This window comes from Suricata suricatta, chromosome 2, assembly GCF_006229205.1.
Source record: "Suricata suricatta isolate VVHF042 chromosome 2, meerkat_22Aug2017_6uvM2_HiC, whole genome shotgun sequence".
In the NCBI taxonomy this organism is placed as follows: domain Eukaryota; kingdom Metazoa; phylum Chordata; class Mammalia; order Carnivora; family Herpestidae; genus Suricata; species Suricata suricatta.
The window spans coordinates 49,686,549-49,713,075 of record NC_043701.1 but is presented as its reverse complement, the minus strand read 5'-3'; the positions used below and the strand labels follow the sequence as shown (position 1 = coordinate 49,713,075).

The 26,527-nt window shown below is 40.8% G+C and overlaps 1 protein-coding gene and 1 long non-coding RNA gene across 5 annotated transcripts in view; one reads left to right on the top strand and one right to left on the bottom strand.

Moving 5' to 3' along the window:
* C2H7orf31 (chromosome 2 C7orf31 homolog) overlaps nt 1–19,872 on the bottom strand; it is a 42,320-nt gene extending 22,448 nt beyond the window's left edge. The window contains exons 1-3 of the mRNA XM_029926152.1: nt 19,738–19,872; nt 18,984–19,136; nt 8,726–8,902 (exon numbers count right to left, since the gene is read on the bottom strand). Of these exons, the coding sequence (XP_029782012.1) occupies nt 8,726–8,902; nt 18,984–19,117 (311 nt within the window). The 5' untranslated portion in view covers nt 19,118–19,136; nt 19,738–19,872. The remainder of the gene's footprint in view (nt 1–8,725; nt 8,903–18,983; nt 19,137–19,737) is intronic.
* Nucleotides 1–26,040, top strand: part of LOC115280974 — a 55,921-nt gene extending 29,881 nt beyond the window's left edge. For 2 of the 4 annotated variants that reach the window (XR_003904018.1, XR_003904014.1), the window contains exons 2-4: nt 1,612–1,760; nt 24,097–24,321; nt 25,887–26,040. This is a non-coding gene — a long non-coding RNA (uncharacterized LOC115280974). Of the gene's footprint in view, nt 1–1,611; nt 1,761–19,974; nt 20,058–24,096; nt 24,322–25,886 lie in introns of those variants that run through there. The other 2 variants (XR_003904021.1, XR_003904020.1) reach the window with 2 other exon arrangements.
* The last annotated feature ends 487 nt before the right edge of the window (nt 26,041–26,527 follow it).

The window sequence follows — 26,527 nt, the reverse complement described above, 5'->3', positions numbered from 1 at the left end:
CTTAGCCTTCCGCATTATTTCTGTTTCCCCCTGCAGTGGTACATTTGTTAGCAGTGATAACCTGCATGGACACATCATTATCACCTAAAGTTCACGGTTTATATTGGCCTTCTCTCGGTGCTTATAACTGTTTTGAGACACATTGTAGTGCTCACCTGTTGCTTGGGCTCCCAGCATCTTTTAAACACCCATCTTTTATCTCATCTACCCAAGATAGATCTAAAAAAGCAGCTTTCTCAGTCTTTGAGAATGGCCCTAGAGTAGTGAGGGTTATTTGTACCTCCACGAGAGTCCTAAGAGAGTCCTTCAGTTGAGGATGTGCTTTGTAATCAGGCAAACAAAGTGACCAACTCTGGGTTGTCAACAGGCTTTCTCCAGTCATCACGGTGCTTGCTCAGTGGCTTCATAAATTATCATGGAGGAGGACAGAGGTCATGGGTAGATTCAGCAACATGAACTTCTCATCAAACTGACCTGGCCACATTTGAGTTTGCCGCAGAAGTTACTAACCCTAAGTATTTCAAATGTTTGTTAGTTTATTTTGAGAGAGAGCAAGAAAGAGAGAGTGCCAGTGCCGGTGGGGCAGAGAGAGAGAGAGAGAGAGAGAGAAAATCCCAAGCAGGGCTCGAACTCCCAGTGGTGAGATCATGATCTGAGCCAAAATCAAGGGTCATACACTTAACGGACTGATCCATGCAGGTGCCCCAGCCCTAAGTATTTCATAGAGAAAACTCTCCCTGAGTGTACTAGTCAGCCCCTTGATGGGGGGTTGATTACATCGTGAAAGAGATGATTTATCCCCATGGGAGTAGACCCTTCTGATGATGGATTTCCCTTTCCTTCTCTATATACTTCTGCCAATTACATTGCCAGTGGACTTCCTGAATGCATTATTCACTGCATGCTATCTTTAAAAAATACTATATTTTTGATTAAGGAACTCAATTTACCTCAAAAGAAATAAGGCAGTGATTACATCTAAAGGATTTACTGGTCTTCTCAGATTTACAGAATGTAGAACAGCCTATTGATGATTTAGGGTGTCCTAAAGAGTGAGGTACATGCTCTGAACCAGTGACCAATAAGTGGTTTCTCTCATGGCCAGAATGGATGATCTAAAAAGCATAGGGTGGGAGTGGTACCTCTCACTGTTTTACTTACTGTTACACTTGAGAAAAATGTTACTTCCTTACCAGCCACCTTGAGTTTTGCTGGGTTTGAGATCAAGGGAGAAATGCTTCCGTCAGAAGACACAATGGTCCCACTGAATTGGAAGCTGAACTGATGATGTGGTAATTGGAGGCTCCTTATGACTAGGGAAAACAGGCAAGGAAGGATCATACCATGTGGACTGGGATGATTGACTCTGAATGTCAAGGACAAGAGGATGCTGCTATGCAATCATGGGGGAACTTGGATATGTATATAATTATATTACTATATATGTAACTCTATTACTTATATATATAATGCATTCTGTATACTATGATATGTTTTATATACTATAATATATAATTATAACAAAGATTATAACATTTATTATATTTATATATTAACTAATTGTATTTTTTCACTCACCCTTTTTCTTTATTTCCTTATTATTCTATATAGGGTGTTGGTGATGGTTTACTTCATTAAGTGCATAGCTGTGGACCATCAGGACAAGATTATGACTGACTAGATAGGAGAACATCACCCAAGGATCTTGGACTTGGAGCTGGAGGCAGGAATTAATGCGACTCGGCTTCCCTTTTGGGGAGGTGAGTGCGTTTTCATGAAAACATCCTACATTTTCTTACATTGGCAGCAGTTCTCAAACTTGGCTGCCTGTTAGAATTGCCTGAGGGATTGTGTTAAAATGCAGGTTCCGGCTCAGTCAGTCTGGGGCGTGGTCCAAGATTTTTCGTTTCCATTTCCTAGATCATACTTGATGCTGCTGGTGCATGGACCACATGTTGAATACAAAAGCTGTCACTGTTTTTGCCGCTATTATTTAGTGTGACAATTGACCGGCACAGGTGGCTAGCTTCTTTGAGATACCATCTCTATGTTTTGTCAGTTTTCCACATTTTAAACATCCTCCTTGCCCAGGAAGAATCCAGGAAATCCACTTTCCAGCCCCCTGAACAAGCAGGGTGCAAGTGTGTACCCCAAGTTGTGCCAGTTCTCCGTATCTGCACTAGACTTTGATTGGAATGTGAGTAGCCTAAAAACACAGGCTTCAAGAGGGGCATCTGTATTGCTAATAAGGTAGCGGCTGAGCCGCCTGGTTTTAGCAGAAGCTTTCCCCCTCCCGATGAGGCCAGTCTTGAGAAGGAGTCTGGCTATTATTCCTGGAAGCCTAGCAATTAGCCTCTTTCTCTAGCCCTCCCACAGTTTTGTGAGTTAACCTACTATCCTCTAGTAGATCCTCTTCTTACACTAGTCAGAACCGATTCTGTTTTTGCATCTGAAAATCTTGACACATACAAATGGATAACTTGTGAAATGAACATTTAATTTAAAAAAGAACAAATGTGGTTTTACTGTGAAAAAATCAAATATAATTTGATTTAAATGAGATAATGTCTATAAACACTCAGCACAATGTGTGGCCTGTACAAGTACTTGATTAATGCCATTGTTTAAAACAGAGACTGTTCTCTTGTTTTTATGGACATGGCACCATCCTCATTATAAAAGTTTGAGTAATCTACAAAGCAGTACATACAAATACTACCATGTAAAACATGATTGTAGATGTCTGTCTCTTTAAAAAGTAGATGCAAGGAAAGAAGAATGGAGGGATGGACAGCTCTAGTCAGAATGAAAGCTTCAAGAATAGGATGAATTCAATTTCTAGAAGAAGAATAAAATCTAAAAATTTAATTAGCATTTAACAGATGACAATGTAAAACTGCAGGAATTCCTCAACCATAAACATATCTCATCACTACATAGACCTAAATTTCTAAAAGATCTGTGTAAAAGGAAGAAAACATTTTCGAAACATTTAGGATGTTGGAGTCATTGTTATTGTTTAGGTAATCTTGACTCTCAGGTGTGAGGCCTTGTTTCGCTCGCTTCTGCTTTCTCTCCCTGATCTCTCCGTTTTGGTTGCTTAGTCACTCTGTAGTTGGCCAACGTTTAGAACATTAACCTGATTGTATGATGATAATTTTCCCTATCTTGTGAATGGCTTCAGGGCTCACCATTTAAAGTGCAGACATCTCATGTTTGAATGGAGTCAGTGCTCATCATCAACCCTTTTATGACAGTATCTCCGTTCTTGAGTCGTTTGATTAGTTTTTGGTTTGTTAAAATTCATTTTCAGATTTTTTTTTAAAAGAAGGGCTCATTGGGTGCTGTTGCTCTAAATTCTGTTAGGCTTGCGATGTCTGCCTGTATGTAGTCTTTACGCTTGATTGACAACTGTGCTGCAGTGTATTTGGGTTGTGTTTACTTTTACTCAGAACTTTGAAGATAGGGCTTCTGGAGTTGAATGCTGCTGGAGGGGCTCAAGGCCAGCCTCCTTTTCCTTCTTGTAGGTGTCTTGCTTTTCCTGCCTGAAGGTTGAGGGAACTCTTTCCTATGAATAAAATAATATTGGGGCTCCTGGGTGACTCAGGCGGTTGAGCCTCTGACTCTTGATTTCGGCTCAGGTCATGATCCCAGAATTATGGATCAAGCCCCCACATTGGGTTCTGTGCAGAGTGTGAAGCCTGCTTAGGATGCTTTCTCTCTCCCTCTACTCCTTTCCCCTGCTCACATTCTCTCTCTGTCTCTCTCTCCCTCTCACTTGCTAAAATAACCAGGTTGTTATCTCACTGTCAGTAATTCCCCTCCAGTTTTTGCTGTGATATGGTGCATCTTTTGATTTTCAGATTCAGTTCTCAATTTCAAGGGAATTTTCTTGAGTATCTCTGAGTACCTTTTTCTGTTAGATTTACTTATTATTTGTTTTACTTATTACATCCTCTACATTGGGACATCAGTTTGCCTTATGATAATTAATCATGCTTGTTTTTAGTGGCCATAACTTTTTGTTTTATTGCATTATCTTTTCCCTCTGCCTTCTCTATGATTTATTGTCTTTATAGCATTATGTCAATTTTAGTCACATCCATTCTGTTTCTTGCTGCTGCTTTTGTTTTTACTAGATTTGTGAGTGCTTTTGTGTACTTGTTTTTCTTATTTTTTCCCTTAGCTCTGTGGTCTTCAGTTTTATAATATCCTATTGTCTAATCATCCTGTCTTTTATTAGGTTCACATACTTATTTAGTCCCTTTATAGAGAATGTAGTTAAAAAAAAAAGAATTGACTTTTGTTTCCTGGGCTATGTTTTTTCTCAGACTAGTTTCTTAGTATGTTATATTATAATATATGTAATATTGACATATATGTAATATATACTACATATATGTCATATTTTTGATGTTCTCTTCCTGGTTTACAATATTGCCTCGTCTTTTCTTCTCATACTACATGTATTTAGTGGGACAGCCCTGTCTAAATGCAGCTATTTGCTCTGATCTATTGTGGGTGAATTCTTGATTCTGTCATCGTAAATAAGTTTGCCTTTCTGTCTGTGCTAAAAGCTTAATGACTGAATATTATTCTCTCCACATGTCTTTAGCCTGATGGGATGGGGGTAGCAGAGAGATTGTGTCAGATAGAATCCGAGCCTCTTGGGCACTACTGTCTAAGACCCTTTTAAATGTCCTCCATAAGGCTCATTCCTTTCATTTAGGAAAGTAGCCATACCTGTGGCTTCTGCTCATTCCCTCAAGTCAACACAGTATTCTGGAAGAGCACACATTCTGTGCAACTTCATCTCTATTGAGATCTTGGATTTTTTCTTTTGGTAATTTTTTTAATGTTTGATTTATTTTTGAGAGAGAGAGAGAAACAGAGCATGAGCAGGGGAGGGGCAGAGAGAGAGAGAGAGGGAGACAGAATCAGAAGCAGGCTCCAGGCTCTGAGCTGTCAGCACAGAGCCAGATATGGGACTCAAACTCTCGAACCATGAGATCATGACCTGAGCCGAAGTCAGACACTTAACAGACTGAGCCTCTCAGGTGCCCCAAGATCTTGTTGGTTTTAAAATAGGGGCTTCTACTCTTGAGGCTTTTTTCAGTTCTAAAAGGATTACCTGTTAGGATTGCTCAATCTTTCAATCTTCTCTTCAGATTGGAGAATGACCAGGATTTTGTTGACTCACCTTGTGTCAGTAAGCATTTGGAATGTAGGGATGGCGTTAGGTGTGATTTCTCTCGACCAATAATGTGTCTTCCCTCTGGACCTGCAGCACTTCCGGGGAGGGTCTGGAAGTATGTGTGGCTGGTTTTATTTTCGTTGTCACAAGGAATGAGACTGGTATTTACAGGTTAAGGGCCAGAGATGCTAAGTATCTTATAGCATGGATGGGATGAAGAACTGCCCTGCTCCAAAGGCCCTCTTGAGAAACAGGTAGTTAGGAACGGGAATAAACAACATAGAATTTTCTTTCCTTGGCACATTAAAATTAATGGCATAAATTTGTTCTCCTTTTAGTATTTGGGAGCTGCTGGTAAATTTCCTGTTTATTTCTGTTAGGTGAAAGGAGAGGGTAGTCTGTGATTTTGCTTCATAAGCATCGTCCTCAGGGCATTACCCCCACTGCTGCCACCACTACCACTATCATCATTAAAGGGGCTAGTTAGCAAGAGTTTCAAAGTATTCGTTAGTTCACAGAGCACTGTATATCTATTTAACAGCATTTTAACATTTGCCAGGTTGTTAGATTCATTTCCTTTTTCTTAAACATAGTAAAAGCTTTGCTCCTTTACCAAACTTATAAGAAATGTTTATGGAAGTGAAAACAAAGCTATACATTTTTATTTACTTTGTATCTTCATTCTAAGTGAATGGATGCTGAATTAGTTGATGACAACTTCACTGCAGCTTGGTTAAGTAGATATTGTAAAAGTTCCTTTAAAAGTGTTTTAATTAGGGGCACCTGGGTGGCTCAGTCGGTTAAGCATAGGGCTTTGGCTCAGGTCATGATCTCACGGTTCGTGGGTTCGAGCCCTGTGTGGGGCTCTGTGCTGACAGCTAGCTCAGAGCCTAGCGCCTGCTTCAGAGTCTGTGTCTCCCGCTCTCTCTGACTCTCCCCTGTTTGTGCTGTCTCTCTCTGTCTCTCAGAAAATCAATAAAAAACATTTTTAAAAAGTTTTAATTAGACATAGATTATGTCATGAAGTGTTAGAGGAAATACTGATGTTGACAGGGACATTACATTGGAACAAGCATATATAAATGTATGTGACAGGGGTGCCTGGGTGGCTCATTCGGTTAAGCCTCCGACTTCGGCTCAGGTCATGATCTCATATTTGTGGGTTCGAGCCCTATGTTGGGCTCTGTGCTGACAGCTCAGAGCCTGGAGCCTGTTTCTGAGTCTGTGTCTCCCTCTCTCTCTCTGCCCCTCCCCGCTCATGCTATGTCTTTCCCTGTCTCAAAAATAAACAAAACATAAAAATAAAATTTAAAAACGTAAGTGTATGTGACAATATATCCATTAGTAAACATGTTCTTTTAACTTCATATCCTCAGATGACATACCGTAGGACCTCTCACTAGACATTTTCCTAAGAAGTATGTACTTTCGGGGTGCTTGGGCAGCTCAGTGGGTTGTGTGTCCAACTCTTGATTTTGACTCAGGTTATGATCTCACAGAGTGAGATTGAGCCCCACGTCAGACTTCGTGCTGACAGTGTGGAGCCTGCTTGGGGTTCTGTCTCCCTCTCTTTCTATCCCTCCATCCCTCCTTTTCTCTCTCTTTCAAAATAAATAAGCTTAAACAAAAAAGAAGCTGGCACTTTACAAAGTCATATGAGCGGAGGGTTGGTGAGGCAAAGCGGTCACCCTGCTCCCCAGGAGGATGGGGGTGAATGTGGGCACCACAGCACCCACTAAAAATCTCCTTTAGGGAAGGTGGTATGGTGTGCCTGTTAGAGCAAGCTTTTAGGTGGACCGGGATGAGGCTTGACCCCTCAGAGAGCTGGAAAATATTGTTATTAAACAAAAGGTCCTTTTTGGGGAGAAAGGAAAATACTGTGACAGAAGTTATTTCCTATTAGGAAACAAGTAAAACCTATTCTGTGGTTGTTTGCTAAGTGATGTGCATTGTGTCAGAAAATAGGACTTTGTCCTAAATATATTTTTAAGAGATAAATATGCCAAAATGATAACATTTTACATAAAAGGTTGTGAAGAGAATAGAGTACAGGAATCTGCATTTCTGAGCCGGGGGGGATGGGCATTCTAATCGGAACAAGTACTTTATCTCCCAGTGGCCTTAGGGCTGCAATTCAGTGAGGCACCAAACACAAACTTCTCATTTCAAACTGGATTTCCCTTAAGAAACCTGTCTTTGGGTCTTCTTTTTACACTCTGGAATTCTGGAGTTCAGTTCTGATCCTTTTAGAATATTGTGCATTTTTTAAATATGTAAATTTTGAGGACAATAGATGTGGACTCCATCAAGAGCTATAACCCTAGTATCTAGAACAATGCTTGCTGTACTCAGAATTGCTGAGTGGCTGGAGTAAATGATGAACAGAATGGACAGATGAGAAGGACTTGGGCTTTGCAGCCAAATAAATCTGGACTCCAGTCCCTGTCCCACAGCATCATAGTTGTGTGATCCGGGGAGAGGTACTGAATCTTCTGGGTCTCCATGTTTTATAAAACCAGGATCACCGTGTGGCTACTGTACAAAGATATTATAAATTTACCTAATATATTATATTAGAGAGTAAGTTCCCTGAGAGTGGGGACTTGAAGAAATCTGTTGGATGAATTCACCATCTTGAGGTCCTCGCTGCCTGTAATATGCCAATATTTGCATCTTTCCACTGGGGCTGACAGGACTCTTCATTTGTCTGCTTTTTATTCAGTAAGGTCGTCAGCTGCCATATGCCATTATTGTTGCTGTTTCTTTTTCTACCTGCAGCTTGGCTTTCCTAATGTATTTTTTGAAACTGCTTTAAAACAAAAAACTAGTTAGCTAGATTGTGAGTAAAACAGGTAAGCAGGATTGTTTGCTAAAGCAGGAGTAGGTAGGCTCCGTGGCAAGGTTTGATAGATTTGAGCAGATTTCATAGTTTTTTATAAATCTCATATTTTTAGTAAATAGCTAATGTGACATTTAATTTGCTGCTCAAATTTTTTTTTTTTTTTTTTGCTTTCTCTTCAGTTTTAATGTTTTGAATAAAGTTGCTGACAGGGTGCCTTGAAGAGTTACAAATGATTGTTGAGCTATTTTATTACTTGAAAACAGTGCCCAGTAGATTCTAATGACTACAGATTGATGAACAGATTAAAAATCTAAAGTTCCCCAAATCAACAACATCTGTACAAATGAGGCCAGCTCTTTGCTCAAGCAAAAACATTTTAAATTTAATATCTCTCGGGAATATTCCCATTTAGTTTTAGATAAAATGTGATTAGCAAGGGAATTAATCAAAATTTCTGATCACAATTATTGAACATCTCTAAGGAGAGTAAAGACTTCCATAAACAGATTTTTTTTTTTACTGATTTCACAATTATAAGTTATACAATTAGTTTTTCCATCTGTGTCTTTTCATTAACAGTAAAAGAAATACGTTTGGAGGTAGATTTCCGTAACAAACAAGACCTACAGTGGAAACAAAGAAAAATGCAAAATAAAGATCTCTGTGTGAAGGGCAGCAAGTTTCCTTACCTCGACCAGGTCTCTCCACCAAATCCGTAATGCTGGTGCCCTTTGCCCAGGACAGGAGGAGGTTCACATTTTGGCCTGTGCTCCTCAGGGAGTGAAATGGGTATGACCCCACCATATTCTCGGTCAGCACCCCATGGAAGTCTACATTGTTGGAGCGACTCCCTTAATTCCTGATACCTGTGAGGACACAAGAGATTTTTGAAATCACTTCAGCATGGAATACTTTGGAATGCTATGGCCAGAATGTTTGTGTCCCCAAAACTCATGTGTTGAAATCCTCCTGCCCAATGTGACAGCATAAAGTGGGGCCTTTCCTAAGTCAAGAGTGGAGCCCTCATGAACGGGACTAATGCTCTTATATAAGAGACCTCAGAGTTTGCTCGCCCCTTCCTCCATGTGAAGATACAGCAAGAAGGTGCCAGCTACGAATCAGGAAGAAGACTTAGACTGGAAGGCAACCATGCTGGCACCATGGTCCTGGGCTTCAAACCACCAGAGAGATCCATGTTGCTTCGAAGAAGCCGTCCAGTCAGTGGTAGTTGTAGCAGCCTGAACACACGGAGACAAACAACTAAAATCCCTATAGCTTTAAAATTAGTTTTAGATTACATTTTTAAAACACAGAATTCTCAGAGTTGGGTAGGTTATGATGGTTGAGTAGGATATGATAGGATATAATACTGGTTACTTAGGCATCGTCGAATTGCCGAAGGAATGAGGTTAAAATCTTGAGGGCCCTGGGATGATGATTTGCAGTTGTAGTCCCCGTGCTTATTTCTTTTAAATATTGTTATCAAGATATAATTTACATACCATACAGTTCGTCCATTTAAAATGTACAATTAAATGGCTTTTAGTGTATTCACAAATATGTACAACCATCACCACAATAGTTTTAGAACATTTTCATTATCTCAGAAAGAAACCTTGTCCCCTTCAGCCACCATTTACTCCCCCCCCCCCCCTAGCCCTAAGCAACCACTAATCTACTTTCTATGTTCTCTTTGTTTTTCTACAGCCCTCCTAGTGCTTGTGAAGTAGTATCTCTTTGTGGTTTGGATTTGCATTTTCCTAATGGCAAATATATGATGCCCAGTATCTTTCATGGGCTTATTGGCCATTTTGTGTTTGTTCTTTGGAGAAATGTGTATTATTCAGATCCTTTGCCATTCTTAAATTGGGCTTTTTTTTATTAAAAATTTTTTTTTAACCTGTATTTATTTTTGAGAGAGAGACACACAGAGCACAAGCAGGGGAGGGGCAGAGAGAGAGGGAGACACAGAATCTGAAGCAGGCTCCAGGCTCTGAAGTTTCAGCACACAAACCTGGAGATCATGACCTGAGCCAAAGGGATGCTTAACCAACTGAGCCACTCAGGCACCCCGGGCTTCCTTTTTATTATTGAGGTCTAAAACTTATAGATAAAGCCCCTTTTCAGATACATGATTTACAAGTATTTTCTCCTATTCTACACGTTGTCTTTTTCTTTTCTTGATAATGTTCTTTGGGGCACAAGTGTTTTTAATATTCATGAAGTCCAGCTTATCAATTTTTTCTTTTATTTCTTGTGCTTTTTATGTCATATCTGAGAATATACTGCCAAATCCAAGGTCATGAAGGTTTAATCCTATTTTCTTTTAATAGTTTTTATGTTTTAGCTCTTGTCTTCAGCTCTCTGATCCATGTTGATTTGTTGTCAGTTTTTATACATGGTGTGAGATAAGGATACAGCTTCAGTTTTTTGCATGTGGATATCCAGTTGTCCCAGCACCATTTGTGGAAAAGAATATTCTTTCCCCATTGAACGGTTTTGGCTACAGATTATCTTTTGATTTTTAAAAATGGAGAGTCCTGCAAAGGTGCAGAAGCACTTGCTCCTAAGCTTTATCTAGAGCTCCTTTAATAGTGGTTCACAGTGTGGACCATGGACCAGCAGCATCAGCATCTCCCTAAAAGCTTGCTACAAATACAAATCTTCAGGCTCTGTCTCACCTAGGAATCAAAATTTCTGGAGGCAGGCCCTTGTAATCTGTTTTAATAAGCCCTCGAAATGACTATTATGTATTCTCAAGTTTTCTTGTACCTTATAACTGTGCCATTCAGTGGGCTGGAGATGTGGAAGTTTCATAAATCGGCTGGTAGAGTTTTCTGATCTTGAAAACTGGTAATTCACATGGATTTTTCTGCTCTTAACAAGGAAGTGAAGGGCAGGGACTCTAACAAGTTCACTCCTGTAACCATGCATTATAGGACATACTCAGTGAATGTCTGTTGAATGAGTGAATGCATGAGTGAAGCCAGAGAGCTGGATTTGTTTCCTGGACTGTAACCTATGCACAAGAATGGAAGTTTCTGCCTACAAGAAGGCCTCACAAAACAAGAATATGTGAACGAAAAATCTGCTTCCTAATTAGTAAGGATTTAATGACTTAAGTCTCCAGTAGTGGCAGTGTAGATTATTTGGAATATCCTACCCGATGAAACCAACCAACAGTGCCAAGAAGGGAGTTTTTGGGGTGGTGAATCCTTGGCAGTGTGGGGAGAGTGCTGCACTCAGCTTGGAAGCTCTGGGTGCCTTTCCACGTAGCTTGTCCTGTGCATCTCTGCCACTCAGCTGTTTCAGAGCTTTATCTTTTTATAATAAGCTGGTAATCTATTGCCAGGAGGTAAACAGTATAATGTTGCAGAGAACAAAGAACATTGATTCATCACAGTTTCCACAGTGCAGCAAACAGGACAAGTCACTGTGGACAAGGACTCTGCCATACTCACCACAGAGTCCCCAAGATACAGCATGGTGTCTTGCAAATATATGATGCCCAACAATATGCAAATGTATGATGTGCAACAAATATTTATTGACTAGGTGGTTTTCCTGGAGAGCAGACAATGACGTGAAAATACACTTTTGGGTTAAAGTTTCTTAGAGAACTTGAAATCTATTTCAGTCTGACCTTATTGATTTACCTGGAGGAGACAGACTAAAATAAAACAAAACAAATGCTTAAAAGAAAAATATCTTTTTAAAAGTGACTAGTTGTTAACAAGATAGGAAATACCACAGCTCCAAAGAGGGAAAATAGTAAGTATACACTTACATACACACATATACATGTATACATATACATACACACATAACTCAGCCATCAAAAAGAATGACATCTTACCATTTGCAATGATGTGGATGGAACTAGAGTATATTATGCTAAGTGAAATAAGTCAGAGACAAATACTATACAATTTCACTCATGTAGAATTTAAGACACATGAACATATGGGAATGAGGGAGAAAAGAGAGAGAGGGAAACAAACCATGAGAGACTCTTCAAGATAGAGAACAAACCGAGGGTTGATGGAGGGAGGTGGGTGGGGGATGGGTACTAAGGAGGGCACTTGTGATGAGCACTGAGTGTTGTATGTAAGTGGTGAATCACTGAATTCTACTCCTGAAACCAATACTCGCTATAGGTTAAATAACTGGAATTTAAATAAAAAATTGAAAGAAAAAAAAAGGGAAAAATAGGGCTCCTGAGAGGTAAACAAGCATAGGAGCCACTTTTGCCCTCAAGGCAGTGCCAGTTGTTGCCAATTTCATTTTTGTTTGAAGGGTGCTGCAGGGTGAGCGGTACAGAAACCAGTCAGGTGAGAAATCTAAAGGAGAGCATGTCCACAAGAAGCTCCAAAAGATTACTCTTTCAGATTAAAGCTGAGTTAGAAGTAAACCACCTCTCTTGTTGTCTTCTGCCCAAATTTGCATCTGCCTACCACCTGACCTTGGATTTCAGTGGTTCCAGGGGGTAGGCAGTATACCCCCAGGCACCTTGCAGGACCAACAAGATTCCTTTCTGGAGGAAGAGTTGTTGGGGGAATGTGTTCTAAAGGATGGATGAGTCAAACATTTGGGTGAGGGAAGGACATGTCAAAGGCCAAGAGGTTAAAAGGGTTATGGAAGTGAAAATTCCTGACAGCATTGGTTCTAGAACCCTTCTTAGAAAAGGATCTGTTTTGTTTGATAAAATGTTTTGTTAGGCCACTTGATACAGAGGTAGAGACTCTATGAGTATGGGTGTTGGTAAGATACCAGGCCACCTAAGACTGAGCTGCTCTGCCGTCGGAGGGATTTGGTGTTTTGCTCTTGTGAGAAGATGAGAGGTAAACTGAGTACAGGGAGATGAAGAATGGAGAAGCCAGCACGATAATTAGGAGGCTGGAAACTGCACTTCAGTGAAAAGCCAGTGAGGAGCCCTGGTGACAGCTGAGTTCAAGGACTTCTAAGAATCCAGAGGTTATGGCTAATGAGGGACTTTAAGTTGTGTGCTGTATGGTGTGATGTGATTCTTCCTCTTGACCCCTAACTGATCAGGGAAGTTTACTAGGCTCACAGATGCTCTGTGTGGATGAGTTTTTGGAGGAAACTGAAGAATGACTGTGTTTCATATCTGGGTCAAAGTGTTGTTGAACAGAAGCAGCATAAGTGGAACCAAAGGAAAAACCAAAGTCAGGAAGTCAGTTATGATCACCTCCACCCCCATCCTGGGAATTTGGAAAGTTTTGAGGAAGGCTTCCTGAAGGTTTGAGTGGAACTTACGTAGATCTTAAGGGCTGAGCAGATGGGAGCTGAAATTTGGGCCAAATCAGCAGAGCTGATACAGAATTCAGGAATTTGAAGCACAGTAGAGAAAAGCTATGGTAAGAGGCGAAGCATGAGAGGAAAACAAGAACCAGAGCCCTTGGGCCTTATAAGCCCTTTGGACTGTATTGTCTGAGCCAATTAGAAACAGGGAGCTCAGAGGGAGGGGTATGGACTGTGGAACTTCTTTGCATCAGTATGGCTCTTGGCTTAATGTAATCCCCTGTAAATAGCTGCTGAATGGAATGAAAAACTGACACTGTCTTTTATAAATGGAAGGCTTTATCTCATAAAGCACTAGATAGGGGTTGGCAAAACATGGCCTTTAGGCCAAATCCAACCTGCTGCCTGTTATTGTAAGTAGAATTCTGTTGGAATGCAGCCACAACCATTCATTATGTATTGCCTATTGTCTATGGGTGTTTTTTGGCTTGCAATAGCACAGTTAAGTAGTTGGACAGAGACTGTAAAGCCTAAAGTACCGTTGACCCTTGAATGACATGGGAGTTAGGGGTGCTGACCCCTCATATGGTTGGAAATCAGCATATGACTCTTGACTCCCCCCAAACCTAACTATTCAGTCTACTGTTGACCAAGAAACCTTACAGATAACATAAACAGTTGATTACACTATTTTGTAAGAGTGTACACATATTTGAACACATATATTTTGTATGTTATATGTGTTATGTACTGTATTCTTACAATAAAGTGAGCTAGAGAAAGGAAACTGTTATTTAAAAAAATTGTAAGGAAAAGAAAATACATTTATATTACCATACTGTATTTATTGGGAAAAAGCTGCATATAAGTGAATCCATGCAGTTCAAATCTGTGTTGTTCAATGGTCATCTGTATTTACTGTCTGGCCCTTCACAGAATAAGTCTGCCCATCGCTGTATTTGCTAGTCAAAGAGAATCTGAGCGACCATTGATTTAGGGTGCTGCAAAAGGATGGCGGAATTCAGCTCTCAGACCTCTGAGGCTTTCACCAGCTTTATGGCTTTGATCAGTAGACACGGCTTGGATGGCATGACAAATTAAAAATATTTAAATACATTTGATTAATGACAAGCTAAGCTTTAATATCTAAGTTTTTTAAAGTTATATTTAAATTAAATGAGTCAATTTCTCAATATCTGACCTCCATCTATTACATTGTCCTAGAAAGATGAGCCAGTAGAAAATATTAATCAGTCATTTGGGTTGGCATCAATCTAAAGCCAGTAAGTTGTAGGAATCCACTTAAAATAAAAGGCAAAGGCAAAAATAAGTCCTATTTCTCCCTTATTTTAGTGTCTCACATTTCCCCCTTTAGGTTTAATACTGACAGCATTTTATAAAAGGAACTAATTAACATAAATATTGAAGTTTAGGATTAAATAATGTGAACACTTTAATAATACATGTCTCCATAACAAAGAAAATAACAATCAATTAGTAGTACTGCAATCTGTGACCACATAAAATTAAATATTTACTGGTTTTTGAGAAAGATGTGTTTCCTAAGGATGAACCAGCATCTCGCTTTGGAGTCACTGTGGAGTTTTGAGTATTACATTCTACTTGGGGGAGCTGAATTTAGCCATTAATTATTGGAAGGAATGATTAAAGGAAGCTCAGAACAAACATTTTCTCGTTTTTTTGGTTGGCAGAGGCCTAGTAGTAACAACAGCAGCAACAAGTTCAAGAACTGAAAAGCAGTGGAATGAGTTCAGAGGCAAAATGAGAACCTATGATGGAGTCTTAAGCACTTCTCTAATTGATGTTTGTTTGCTTGATGAGGTAGAGAGCTGGCTAGAGATAAGGAGATGTCACCTGACATCTGTCATGATTCTGAATAACTGTATCAGCCATTCTTAGATTTTCAGTGGAAGAAATACAAAAGAATACCACCTGTTTATTAATATTTTTGAAGATCAAGTCAGAGTATATATAATAGTGGCTACTATGCTTCTTGTAAAAGACACCAGTGAAGAAAGTAACTGAAGTATAAAAAGTAATTTGCTTTCAGTCAGTGGGGAAGCTAGAACCATAGTCCTAGTTTTCTTACTGTTTTCAGTGCTTTCTGTTAGCCCAGTGGTTCTCAAAGTAAGCTGAAGAACTTCTAAAATTGTAGATTTCCTAGACTCACATCAACCTACTGAGCCAGAATATCTCCAGATCAAGCCCAGGACTCTCTATTTTTAGAAAGCTGCTCAGGTAGTTCTGTTGTGTCTTGTCTGCATGACAATGCTGGATAACACTGGAGCTAGGCTGCCTATTCTGAAAAGAAGAAAGTATGCTGTGATGATGTCATTTTGTATCGCTATTAAAATTGTGGAGTTCAGAATACACTATGATATTTTAAAAGGCATGCCCTTGGGGTGCCTGGGTGGCTCAGTCAGTTGAGCATCTGGCTCAGGTCATGATCTCATGGTGGTTCATGGGTTTGAGCCCCGCATTGGTCTCTGTGCTGACAGCTAGCTCAGAGCCTGGAGCCTGCTTCGGATTATGTGTGTCCCTCTCTCTCTGACCCTCCCCTGCTCACACTGTCTCTCTCTCTCTCTCTCAAAAATAAATAAAACATTGGGAAAAAATTAAAAGAAAGGCATTCCCTTAAGTACATCTAGGTTTAGAAAAGCAAACTGCTAAGAGCTAACATATGCTAGGACTCATGGTTAGCCTTATCATGTTGAAGGGTAATCCCTAAAGGCCAGGAGCTTTTTGTTGTATTTGGCTCTTGAGATACCTTGAGGTTTGAATTGGGAATCCTAGACCCTGAACTTCCTCTGAAGAAGGAAGCCTCAGCATTCATTTACAGAGTAGAGGTACCAATGTTACCGTGATGACACTTTTCAGAGCAGTTCAGGAGAAAAAGAGAATCTACTTCTGTATGCTGCCCAGCTGCTTTTTAAGAGGAGGGTTAAAAAGAGGGGTTCTAAGAATGCATGATAATTCCCACTTTCCCATCTGGGGACTATGATAGGGAAGAATTCACATGGAATCAAAGGGAAGGCAAGTTTTAGTTATTAGGAGTCAGGAACATGGTTATACCTACCTATTGTTTCAAGCAGAACCTTATTGTAGTTTGCAGGCAACTGAACATATGTTGTATTTAATTTTATAGGCAGTTAATAAAAAGCAATATTTTCTCAGAGCTGTGTCTCTCCTTTTTTTTTTTTTTAAAGTTTATTTATTTTGAGGCACACCCCGGTGGCTCAGTTGGTTAAGCGTCTCACAGTTCTTGGGTTCAAGTCCCGTGTCGGGCTCTGTGCTGACAGCTTGGACCTTGGAGCCTGCTTCAAATTATGTGTTTCTCTCTCTCTCTGCCCCTCCCCTGCTTATGCTCTGTCTCTCTGTCTGAAAAATAAATAAAACATTAACTTTTTTTAAAGATTTACTTATTTTTGAGAGAGAGAAGGAGAGAGAGCAAGGGAAGGGGAGAGAAAGAGAATCCAGAGCATGCTCTGCGTTGTCAGCACAACTCAGGGCTCAAACTCTCAAACTCTGGCATTATGACCTGAGCAAAAACCAAGAGTCAGATGCTTAACCAGCTGAGCTACCCAGGCACCCCTCAAAGATGTTTCTCTTAAATTTCATGCCAGTTAAAAGGTTTTAGAGCCAATTACTAACCAACCATAGGACCATTTAGGGCCTATTAGATAAAAATTTCAGTGAAAAACCTTGTATAAGTGCTTTTGAGGGGATAGTGAATTCAATCTGATATGACAGCCTTAAATCCCTACTCAGATCCCTTTTGGCCAAATATAAAATTTTATGTTGCTGCTTTTGAGCCAGGGGCAGTGTTTTATCCCCCAGATCATGTTCAATCTGTTAAGAGTTACCTCTGACTCAGGGAAGCCCTGCGTAATCTGATGACCTTGGGGCTGAGTAGGAACTTAGAGCCAATAGCCATTTTTGGGAATTGGGTAACAGTAGAGCAAGTGCAGCAAGGACTGACTCAGTGGAAGTGAGCTGAGTCCTTTTTCCCACAGATATAGAAGTATTCCTTTTCACTTAATGAAAATGTCAGTTTACAAAGAATATGTTGAATATGATCTTTAAATTAAAAAAAAAAGGAGAAGTCACATATCACGGTGTTAATGGTGGTTATTCTGGATAAAGGACAGACAGAGGTTTTCTCCCTTTTGTTTTAATTTCATAGCTTTTCTTTTTGTTAGAGAAGTGGAAAACTTGTTTTCTTTGTGGATTTCCATGATTTCTAAAGTATTTACAAGGAATGTGTTGATTTTATAATTAGGAAAAGAAATGCTTCTTTTTTCATAAAAGTGCATGTTTACAAACTGGACTAGATCCATGAAAGTCTGATCAAGATGGTGAAAGCCCAGATTCAAGAAGGAAGAGTAAAATTTTTTTTTAAATGTTTTATTTATTTTTGATACAGAGAGAGACAGAGCATGAGAGGAGGAGGGGTAGAGAGAGGAGACACAGAACCGGAAGCAGGCTCCAGGCTCTGAGCTAGCTGTCAGCACAGAGCCCGACGCGGGGCTCGAACCCAGGAACGTGAGATCTGACCTGAGCTGAAGTCGGAGGCTTAACCGACTGAGCCACCCAGGCGCCCCAAGGAAGAGTAAAATTTGTAGAGAACCAGTGTTTAATCTGGCAAAGAGAACTCTTACAGAGTCAAAAGGATCTTTGAACTCTTGAAGGGCTGCTGTCATGGAGATGATAGATTATTCTTATTTTGCATGACTTTGGAGAGAAGGACCAGGATCAGCACGCAGAAATTATGAGGAAAAATGTCCTCAGTAGAAAGAAATGATCTAATAATAATTAGCTTTCAAAATTGGGATGGACTGCCTGTGGGGCAGTGATGTCCCATTTTGGAAGTGTAAACTGAGGCTGGGTGGCTTTCTTGATTTCTTGAAGAAGGAATTCTTAAACAAGAGATTTGGCCAAGTGAAATCAAATATAAAACCAAACCAAATGAAACAAAATAACCATAAAGGGTATTTTTTTTTTTTTACTAAGTGTTTTGAGATTTTTTTCCCCCTCAAAATGATTCAAATAAATACAATACAGAAAGCTGGCACTAAGATCTTAGAAAATTACTTGTTTGTACCTGTTGCTTCATATGTAAAATGGTGATAATAATAGTGATAATAATAGTACTTATCTCATAGGGTTGTTGTGAGGATTAAAAGAATTGCCACAGTAATCAATCAATATATGTTAGATGCAATTTAAATAATAATTTGTAATTAATGTATTATGGAAACTTGCTAAAGCAAAGATTTACATAGCAGCCTTGAACACCAGATTCTGGAAGTGATTTTGAACAGATGGTGTTAGGGGATGATAGGGGACCGTTACACTACTCCTTATAAAATAAAAAGTTTTATTGAAACAGATTAATTTCCAAATTAAGGAAGTGATCATTCTGGAATTTTAGTATGTAGTAGGTGAAATTGATGTCTGCCTTGTAAAAATGCACACCAACTTCCTTTTGATCAAGTTCCTAACAGATGTGGACACTTGACAGTTTAGTTAATCATCATGTGACGCCATCCCTATGGCGTGATAAACAGAAGAGCCCCCATCTGAATGTTTTTTTCTCACATATAAAAATAAGCTGATATATTAAAGCCCTGTGTAATTATTTACATTCTCTAGTTTTTGTTTTACCTGTCCTCAGAGGCAGTTGGGCGAGAAGCTGTTTGTAACGGAGTGTGCAGTTCGTTAGAGTAAAATGTGTTTGACAGTAAGTCAGCTCCTTCAAGCTCTCTGCAACAGTAGGGTCTTCCATGAATTACCTCCATGTTTCTTGAAAGGCACAGACTGGAAAAGAAAAGGAGGGCACATGGTTCCAATAGTCAACTGACTTGGTCACTATCACACTGATCCTTCCTCACCAAGAGACCATCTGTGGAGCCTCACATATCATATCAGTAATAAATAGTAACTTACGTTCTATGGAAATGAATTTCAAGGGAGACAGACATCCACAAAGTAGAAGATGTTCTTAAGTGCAGTCTCAACACTAGTGAACAACTTGTAAGTCCATATCCATACAGGCCACTCCTCCACCGACATCGACTGAGATTAAGTTTACCATAACTATTCAAGAAAACTCAGCTGACCCACCACCCCATCCCCACCCCTTAATATTCCTATAAAGCAGACAGAATCATGCAGCAAAATCAGCAGCTGAGTTTCTGAAGGTTTCAGGGATCCTGAATAAGAGAAGAGCTTTGCAGACAGGAGAAGCAGTGGTACAGCTTGAGCAGGACCCCAAAAATCCCACTCCATCCCTCAGAATTGGCGGGGGGTGGGGGGGGTGGGGGGGGAGGGGAAGCCGAGGAGGCAACCTGGATAGGACCATGGGCCTCCCAGGCTATTAGTGTCCTGCCTAGCGGAGTGACTCGGGGTTCAGACGCACCTGGGACATCAGCCTGGGGGCGGCCCGGATCGCATTTCCCCTTGCCCTCCCCAGAGCTGGTGGGCCTCTGCGGGGCGTGGAATCCCGTGGTCCGCACCCGCAGGCCCAGGGAGCTTACTGGTTAAGGCAGGTGCAGGTGGGGAGAGAGAGCGCAGGGCAGGCCAGGGGTGGGGTTGAGGGTGCCTGTGACGGCGACTGTGACCATGGCACTAGGTAATGCATTCTTGCGGAGGGGCAGGCGGCCCAGGAACCCTGTGACCGGTAGTAACCTGAAGCGGGACTTTTAAGTGTAGAGAGTGGACAAGACGCCCAGTCTTGAGGTGAAAAGGGCTCTTCCGGTGCCCCAGGACCTCGGCCCTGCCCCCACGCCTCGTCCAACCCTGATTGATCATCCTCTGGTGGAGGATCAAGTTGTATTTCCTGATTGGCCTGTTGTAGGGTTTTCCTTTGGCCCAAGCTTTCCGGGATGTGGATTGGGCGGAGGATGGGCTCAGGGCCAGGATGGAGGGCCAGAGACCCTGGTGAGGTGAGAGCAGCCGGTTTATCTAACCCCTCTTCCTCCCATTGCTGGAATGGGGGTCTGCATCCACTTCGAAGGTGGCTTCTGCGCCACACTGCTCCTGGGATTGTCCCCTGTGGGAGCCTTGGCCCTTCCTTCCCCGGGTGGGTGTGGACGTGGCAAACGGGTAGGTCGGCCTGGGGCTGTCCTACCCAGTTCCTAAGGCCCTAGCCCCACCTGGATGACCTCAGTTACCCGCCTCCCTCCAAGCAGCCCTTTCCCCCTACAACCCAATGAGAACCACCTCCAGAGACAGGAGTTTCAGTGATGATTGAAAACTGTCCCCCGCCCAGGACAGGGATGTGGGAAGCTTACAATTTGGGAGAGGCTAGAACTGAGCTGTAGGAATCCAGAGGGATGTGGAGGTAGAGTGATCACCTCTGAGAAGGGAGTCATTCTCTGATTCTTTTAAAACAACTTTTTAATCAGCTGACCAGGGGGTATTCATTTTGTGCTGTGCTTTCTAGGTATTAGCTGACATGAGAGAAAGAAAGGTGCATTGGAGTCGGCAAGGTCGTAATTTCGTATTCTTGGTCAACTTCGTAGTGTCTGCACCTCTCTCCCAAGTCCACTAAGCTTGCAAAATAAACACTGCTGGAGACAGATTTGTGAATTAGGTGAAATTTTCCTTTATCTTTCACTGCTTTCTATATCTTTTCCTCACCAAAAAAACTTCTCATGGAAGTCCATCCTAATCTTATTTATTTATTTATTTATTTTGCCTTTTTGCTGCTCTGGGGTTTTCAGGATTTCTCTTTAAATTCCTTCCCATTAAATTCCCTGTCAACTTAGCCTATTTCATGTGCCCAGCCTTCCAGTAATTTCTATATTCCACCTTTCTCTTGTGCTTGACCTTTGTTCTGTTTCCTCATGGCTTGATTCTTGCTAGGTGATAATCGTTGAGCACAATAGATTTAATCAGGGGTGTCTGCTGAAGCTGCACACGAGCCACGGGTTTGTGTGCATGTGGATGGTCGCCATCCCAGAGAAGTCACAGCCACAATAGGACCAGGATGTGTGGTCCTCTGGTTCTAGTGGGTTTGAAATTTTATTTTCTGTCAGATGCGTGTAAAGAGTAGGAAAATAGCATTACTTATTTTTAACTTTGTTTTCTCCAAAGAAAACATATAGGCAAGAAAAAAAATTGTCAAATCTGTATAAAACAAGTGTTCTCTTTGAAAATGCTTCCCCATCTGAAAGGTTCTTGAGGTTGCCAGACCTGGGTCTTCTTGACCACGCTCCTTATTTTAGGGTTTTGTGACTTAGCTCACACTGCCTCAGCCATCAGGTAATGTATATGTGGCCCCAACAAAAAGTAAGCGCCCACCCTGAGGTGCTCAAAGTAACTGATTTCTTAGGTGTATCACCACCTTCTGTGGAGTCAGTAGCCTCAGATCACCTTTCTACTTCTGACATACTGTTCTCTCCTTCACCACTTCATTTACCTTAATGTCTTCTTTGCCTTACTAGTAATCCCGCCAGCAGAGAAGATGAAACTTGGGGATGAAAAAAATGTATGCATAGAATATTGTGTCTGGATTGACAAAAGTTCCAAACCACTAAAGTTAGGTCTTTCACATTGAAGGAGATAATATACAGGAGGTATATAATAATGTAAATTATTAGCTATACCCTATAACCTTTATTTTAAATCTGTTGTAGAGACTTTAAACTAAGTAGTATTTGATAATGAACCAAATAGTTTTGAGGGATCTTCTTGGCAGATATGAGCATTGAAAAAAATCCCCCCCCAGTTTTACTGATATAACTGACATATAAAATTGTATAAGTTTAAGATGTACAGCACAATGACTTCGTATATGTCTACATCATGAAATGACTGTTGCAGTGATTTTAGTTGTTACATCTATCCCCTCATATTGTTTCAAAAAAGATTTTGATTTCCCCTCGTGATGAAATCTTTTAGGATTTGCTTTCTTAGCAACTTCAAATATACCACACAGCATTGTTCACTGCAGTCTTCCTGGTGTGCACCGTATTCCTGTACTTATTCATCTCATAATCAGAAATTTGTACTTTTGGGCCACCTCTGCTTGACTCCCTTACCTCTCACCCTGTGCCTCTGGCAACCACAAATCTGATTTTTTTTCCTATAAGTTTGTTTTTTTAGATTCCATGTATAAGTAAGATCACACTGTATTTATCTTTTCTCTGCCTTACTTAGCATAATGCCCTCAAGATCCATACATGTTATCATGAATGCAGGATTAAAAAAAATTTTTTTTAATGTTTATTTACTTTTTTTGGGGGGGAAGATGGGCAGAGAGAGGGAGACAGAATTGGAAGCAGGCTCTAGGCTTCAAGCTGTCAGCACAGAGCCCGCTGTGGGGCTCGAACTCACGAACTGTGAGATCATGACCTGAGCTGAAGTCAGATGCTTTGCTGACTGAGCCACTGAGGCACTGCCAGGATTTCTTTTTTATGGCTGAGCACATGTGTACCATATTTCCTTTATCCACTCATCTGTTGATGGACACTTAGGTTGTTTCCATATCTTGGCTATTATATATAATGCTGCGGTGAACATGGGGTGTAGATATCTCTTTGTCATAGTGATTTCATGAGTATTTAAAACAATTTTAACATATTTTTGTAAAGTTTGTTTATTTTGAAAGAGACAGAGACAGCATGAGTAGGGGAGGGGCAGAGAGAGAGAGGGAGAGAAAGAGAGAGAGAGAGAGAGAGAGAGAGAGAGAGAATTCCAAGCAGACACCACACTGTCAGCACAGAGCCCTAGGCGGGGCTCAAACTCATGAAGCCACAAGATCATGACCTGAGCTGAAACTATGAGTTGGATGCTTAATAACTGACTGAGTAACAAATTTCATGAGTATTTTTTAAATGAAAAAAGTTTGAGTATTATTCCTTGCCTAGAAGATAGATTGGGAAGTCTCTTTCAGTGACTATAAAATATACATTAAAAAAGACTGCAAAACTTAAAACCTCATTGATTCCAATGTATATATCCTCCTTGCTAGGATAATTAAAAATACATATTCTGCTGGCTTTAAAATTAAACTAGTTACAAATGAATTTAATGACACTTTAATATTAAATTGAGGTTGTTTTTTTTTTTTTTTTTTGCTTTGAGTAGCTAAGGAACTGTATACTCAATGAAATGACGTAAGTGCAGATATTTATAAAATGTGCTTATTTAGTAAATAACCCCTAATTGCCCAGATTGTCCCAGTGCCTGAAGTCTCAATCAATGTGGTAGGTGCTGCATTGGGAAGCAAACACACTTGCACTTCTTGCCTCAGGAATTATGGAAATAAGTAATGCTGGCCTTCCTGGTCTATGTTAGACTAGGCTCTCAAGATGCCCCTCCACCCCCCGCCGACCTGGGACCTGGGGCTCCTGCTGTTGATGCTCCTGCGCAGTTCCCACCTCCATCTGTGGGCTGCTCTGTGTGTTAACCACCTGAATGCAGTAGAAGTGGACTCTGCCAATCCTAGACCTAGTCTATTTTTTTTTAATTTTTTAAATATTTATTTTTGAGACAGACAGATCATGAGCAGGAGAGGGACAGAGAGAGAGAGAGAGAGAGAGAGAGAGGGAGGGAGAGGGAGAGGGAGACGGAGACACAGAATCTGAACCAGGCTCCAGGCTCTGAGCGGCCAGCACAAAGCCCGAAGTGGGGCTTGAACCTGTGGACTGTGAGATTATGACCTGAGCCAAAGTTGGACGCTCAACCAACTGAGCCACCCAGGCCCCCCTGCCCCAAGTTTTTAAGAGGACTGGAAGCCTCTACTTTCTCACTCTTTGGACACCTACTCTAGAGAGGCCTGAACCACCATGAAATAACTCTGATTACCTTACCGGAGGGACCCTGTGGAAAGATTACCTGAAGAGGGAGAGAGACCTTGTTGTCATAATGTCCCCTTATCTGAAGAGATGTCTCCAGCCTCTCCTGTCATATGCCTGTAACCCCATGAAGAGGCCCCAGATGTGACCAGTGGAAGAGCTGCCCACATGATCTCAGACAACCTACAGAATCACCAGAGGTAATAAAATAGTTGTTCTTTAAAACCACCAAGTCCTGGTATGGTTTCCTGTGCAGCCATAGATAACCAAATACTTGTTATGTAATGTTTGTACACATTACACAATTTGTTTTCTTTCTTACCTTTCTAAATGTTAGAATGTTTTACTATTTTAATGTTAATTAGAATGGTGGCAGTTGACTTTACAATATAGTGTTTAGGATGCAGAATATTTTGGTGGCATTGTAACTAAACTAGGAGAGGAAATAACATCATCTAAAAATAGAAATGGTGACTGTTAGGACCTTCTGGGGAGGGGAGAACTGAGTGATAGGATAGTCATTTGTATGAAGAATAACTTCATCGTTAGGTGGCACACGCCATATTACTATTGCAGTGGTGTTTAAATACGGGCAGAAAGGGGTCTGTGGATACTGGAGAATCAAAGGAGTGGAGCATAGGCTAGTTGATGCCACAGTAACACATAACCACCAAATCTAAGTGGCCTAAAACCTCAGTGGCTTGTTTCTCCTTATGCTCCATAAACCAATACTGCAGGGGCCTCTGCACCTTGTCATTCAGGGGCCACTATCTCCTAACTCTGCCATTGCAACATGGGGCCTCAGGGTTTGCATCAGCAGAAGGGAGTGTAGATGATTAAGCACCAGCTCTTAACTGTTTCTACTTACCAGTGATTTGCAACAGTTTACAAACATTCCTGTGGCCAAAGGAAATTGCAGGGCATGGCCTGCGGTTTGTCATGTTCCTGTGTGCCTAGAAAAAGAGGGAACCGGCAATGGTAATGAATTCTAGTAATGTCGGTCACGGTGTTCTTCTAGTACCTTGCCTCCCTCCAAGTTGTACTGTCACCCTATCATTCTTTATACTACCACCTGGGAGATTTTTGTAAAATGCAATTCTGACATGTGTCTTGCTTGAAATACACTATGGACCCCTGTTATTCACAGCATGAAGGCTGACTTCTGATTTTGAAAAAAAATTCCTAATCTGTCTTTCTCAACCCCGTCCCACAGGCAGCCCACTCTTCAATTATATTGAGCCTCCTTGCAATTTTTTCACTTAGCCTTTTTCTGGTCTCCCTGCCTTTTCATCTGAAGTTCCCTAATATCAAGTTTCATTGTTTTTGGTAAACCACATCTGTAAGTCAGGGTTCAGTAAGGAGCAGAGACCAGGCTTATTATTTGAGCAGGGTAAATTTAATATAAAGGATTATTAACTAGTAGAAGCTGGTTAACTACTAAAAGAGGGTGATTTAAACTTCTTCAAAGACAGAGTGGCTATCACAGGTACACACAGCCTTCAGATGGAGATGAAACTTGCCAGAGATGTAAGTTAGCACTGTTCTCTAAAGTGGTCTGGTCTTAAAGGATGTGAGTTGGCCTGAACTGGCCTCGGAATTGGTCTGCCATGGCTGGACAGTATGGTATTGCTGCTGGTAGAGAGAGAGTGGTCTGATGGCACAGTTGGAATTCATCTAGGTGGATGCCAGGCTCTGGTGATGAATAATTATCATAAAGGATTAGTATCTGAAACACAAGTGTCTTACTATTATCATTGCCTTGCAGGGTCATCCAGTGCTCTCTATTGGTGAAACTTAAAATTCTGCCACCTGATAAAGGAGAAGCTTTTGCAGGATCCAAGTTCAGTATCACAAAGTGCAGGGCAAAGAAGAGTGGATTTGGAATGGAGAGACAATAAATTTATAACTTGCACACTTTAGTAATGGTAATTTATTTAATACATACTATGTACCAGGTGTGGTGATAGAAGTGTGTGTGTGTGTGTGTGTGTGTGTGTGTGTAGGTGTACATAATTTTAAAATCCCACAGCAGCTCTGTGAAGTAGATATCTTCATTTGACATATACAAAAAATGATCCATTTTTGTCTGGACATCACAGCTATGCTCTTCTCTGCCATCCTGATATTCCTTTCTTCTCTGTGGAAAGTTAAATATGCCCTTTTAGGCATCACAATCCCAGACTTTAACCTCTACTACAAAGCTGTAATCATCATGACAGTATGGTATTGGCACAAAAACAGACACATAGACAAATGGAATAGAATACAGAACCCAGAACTGGACCCACAAATGTAGGGCCAACTAATCTGTGACAAAGCAGGAAAGAGTATCCAATGGAAGAAAACCCATCTCTTTAGTAAATGGTGCTGGGAAAACTAGGACAGCAACATGCAGAAGAATGAAAC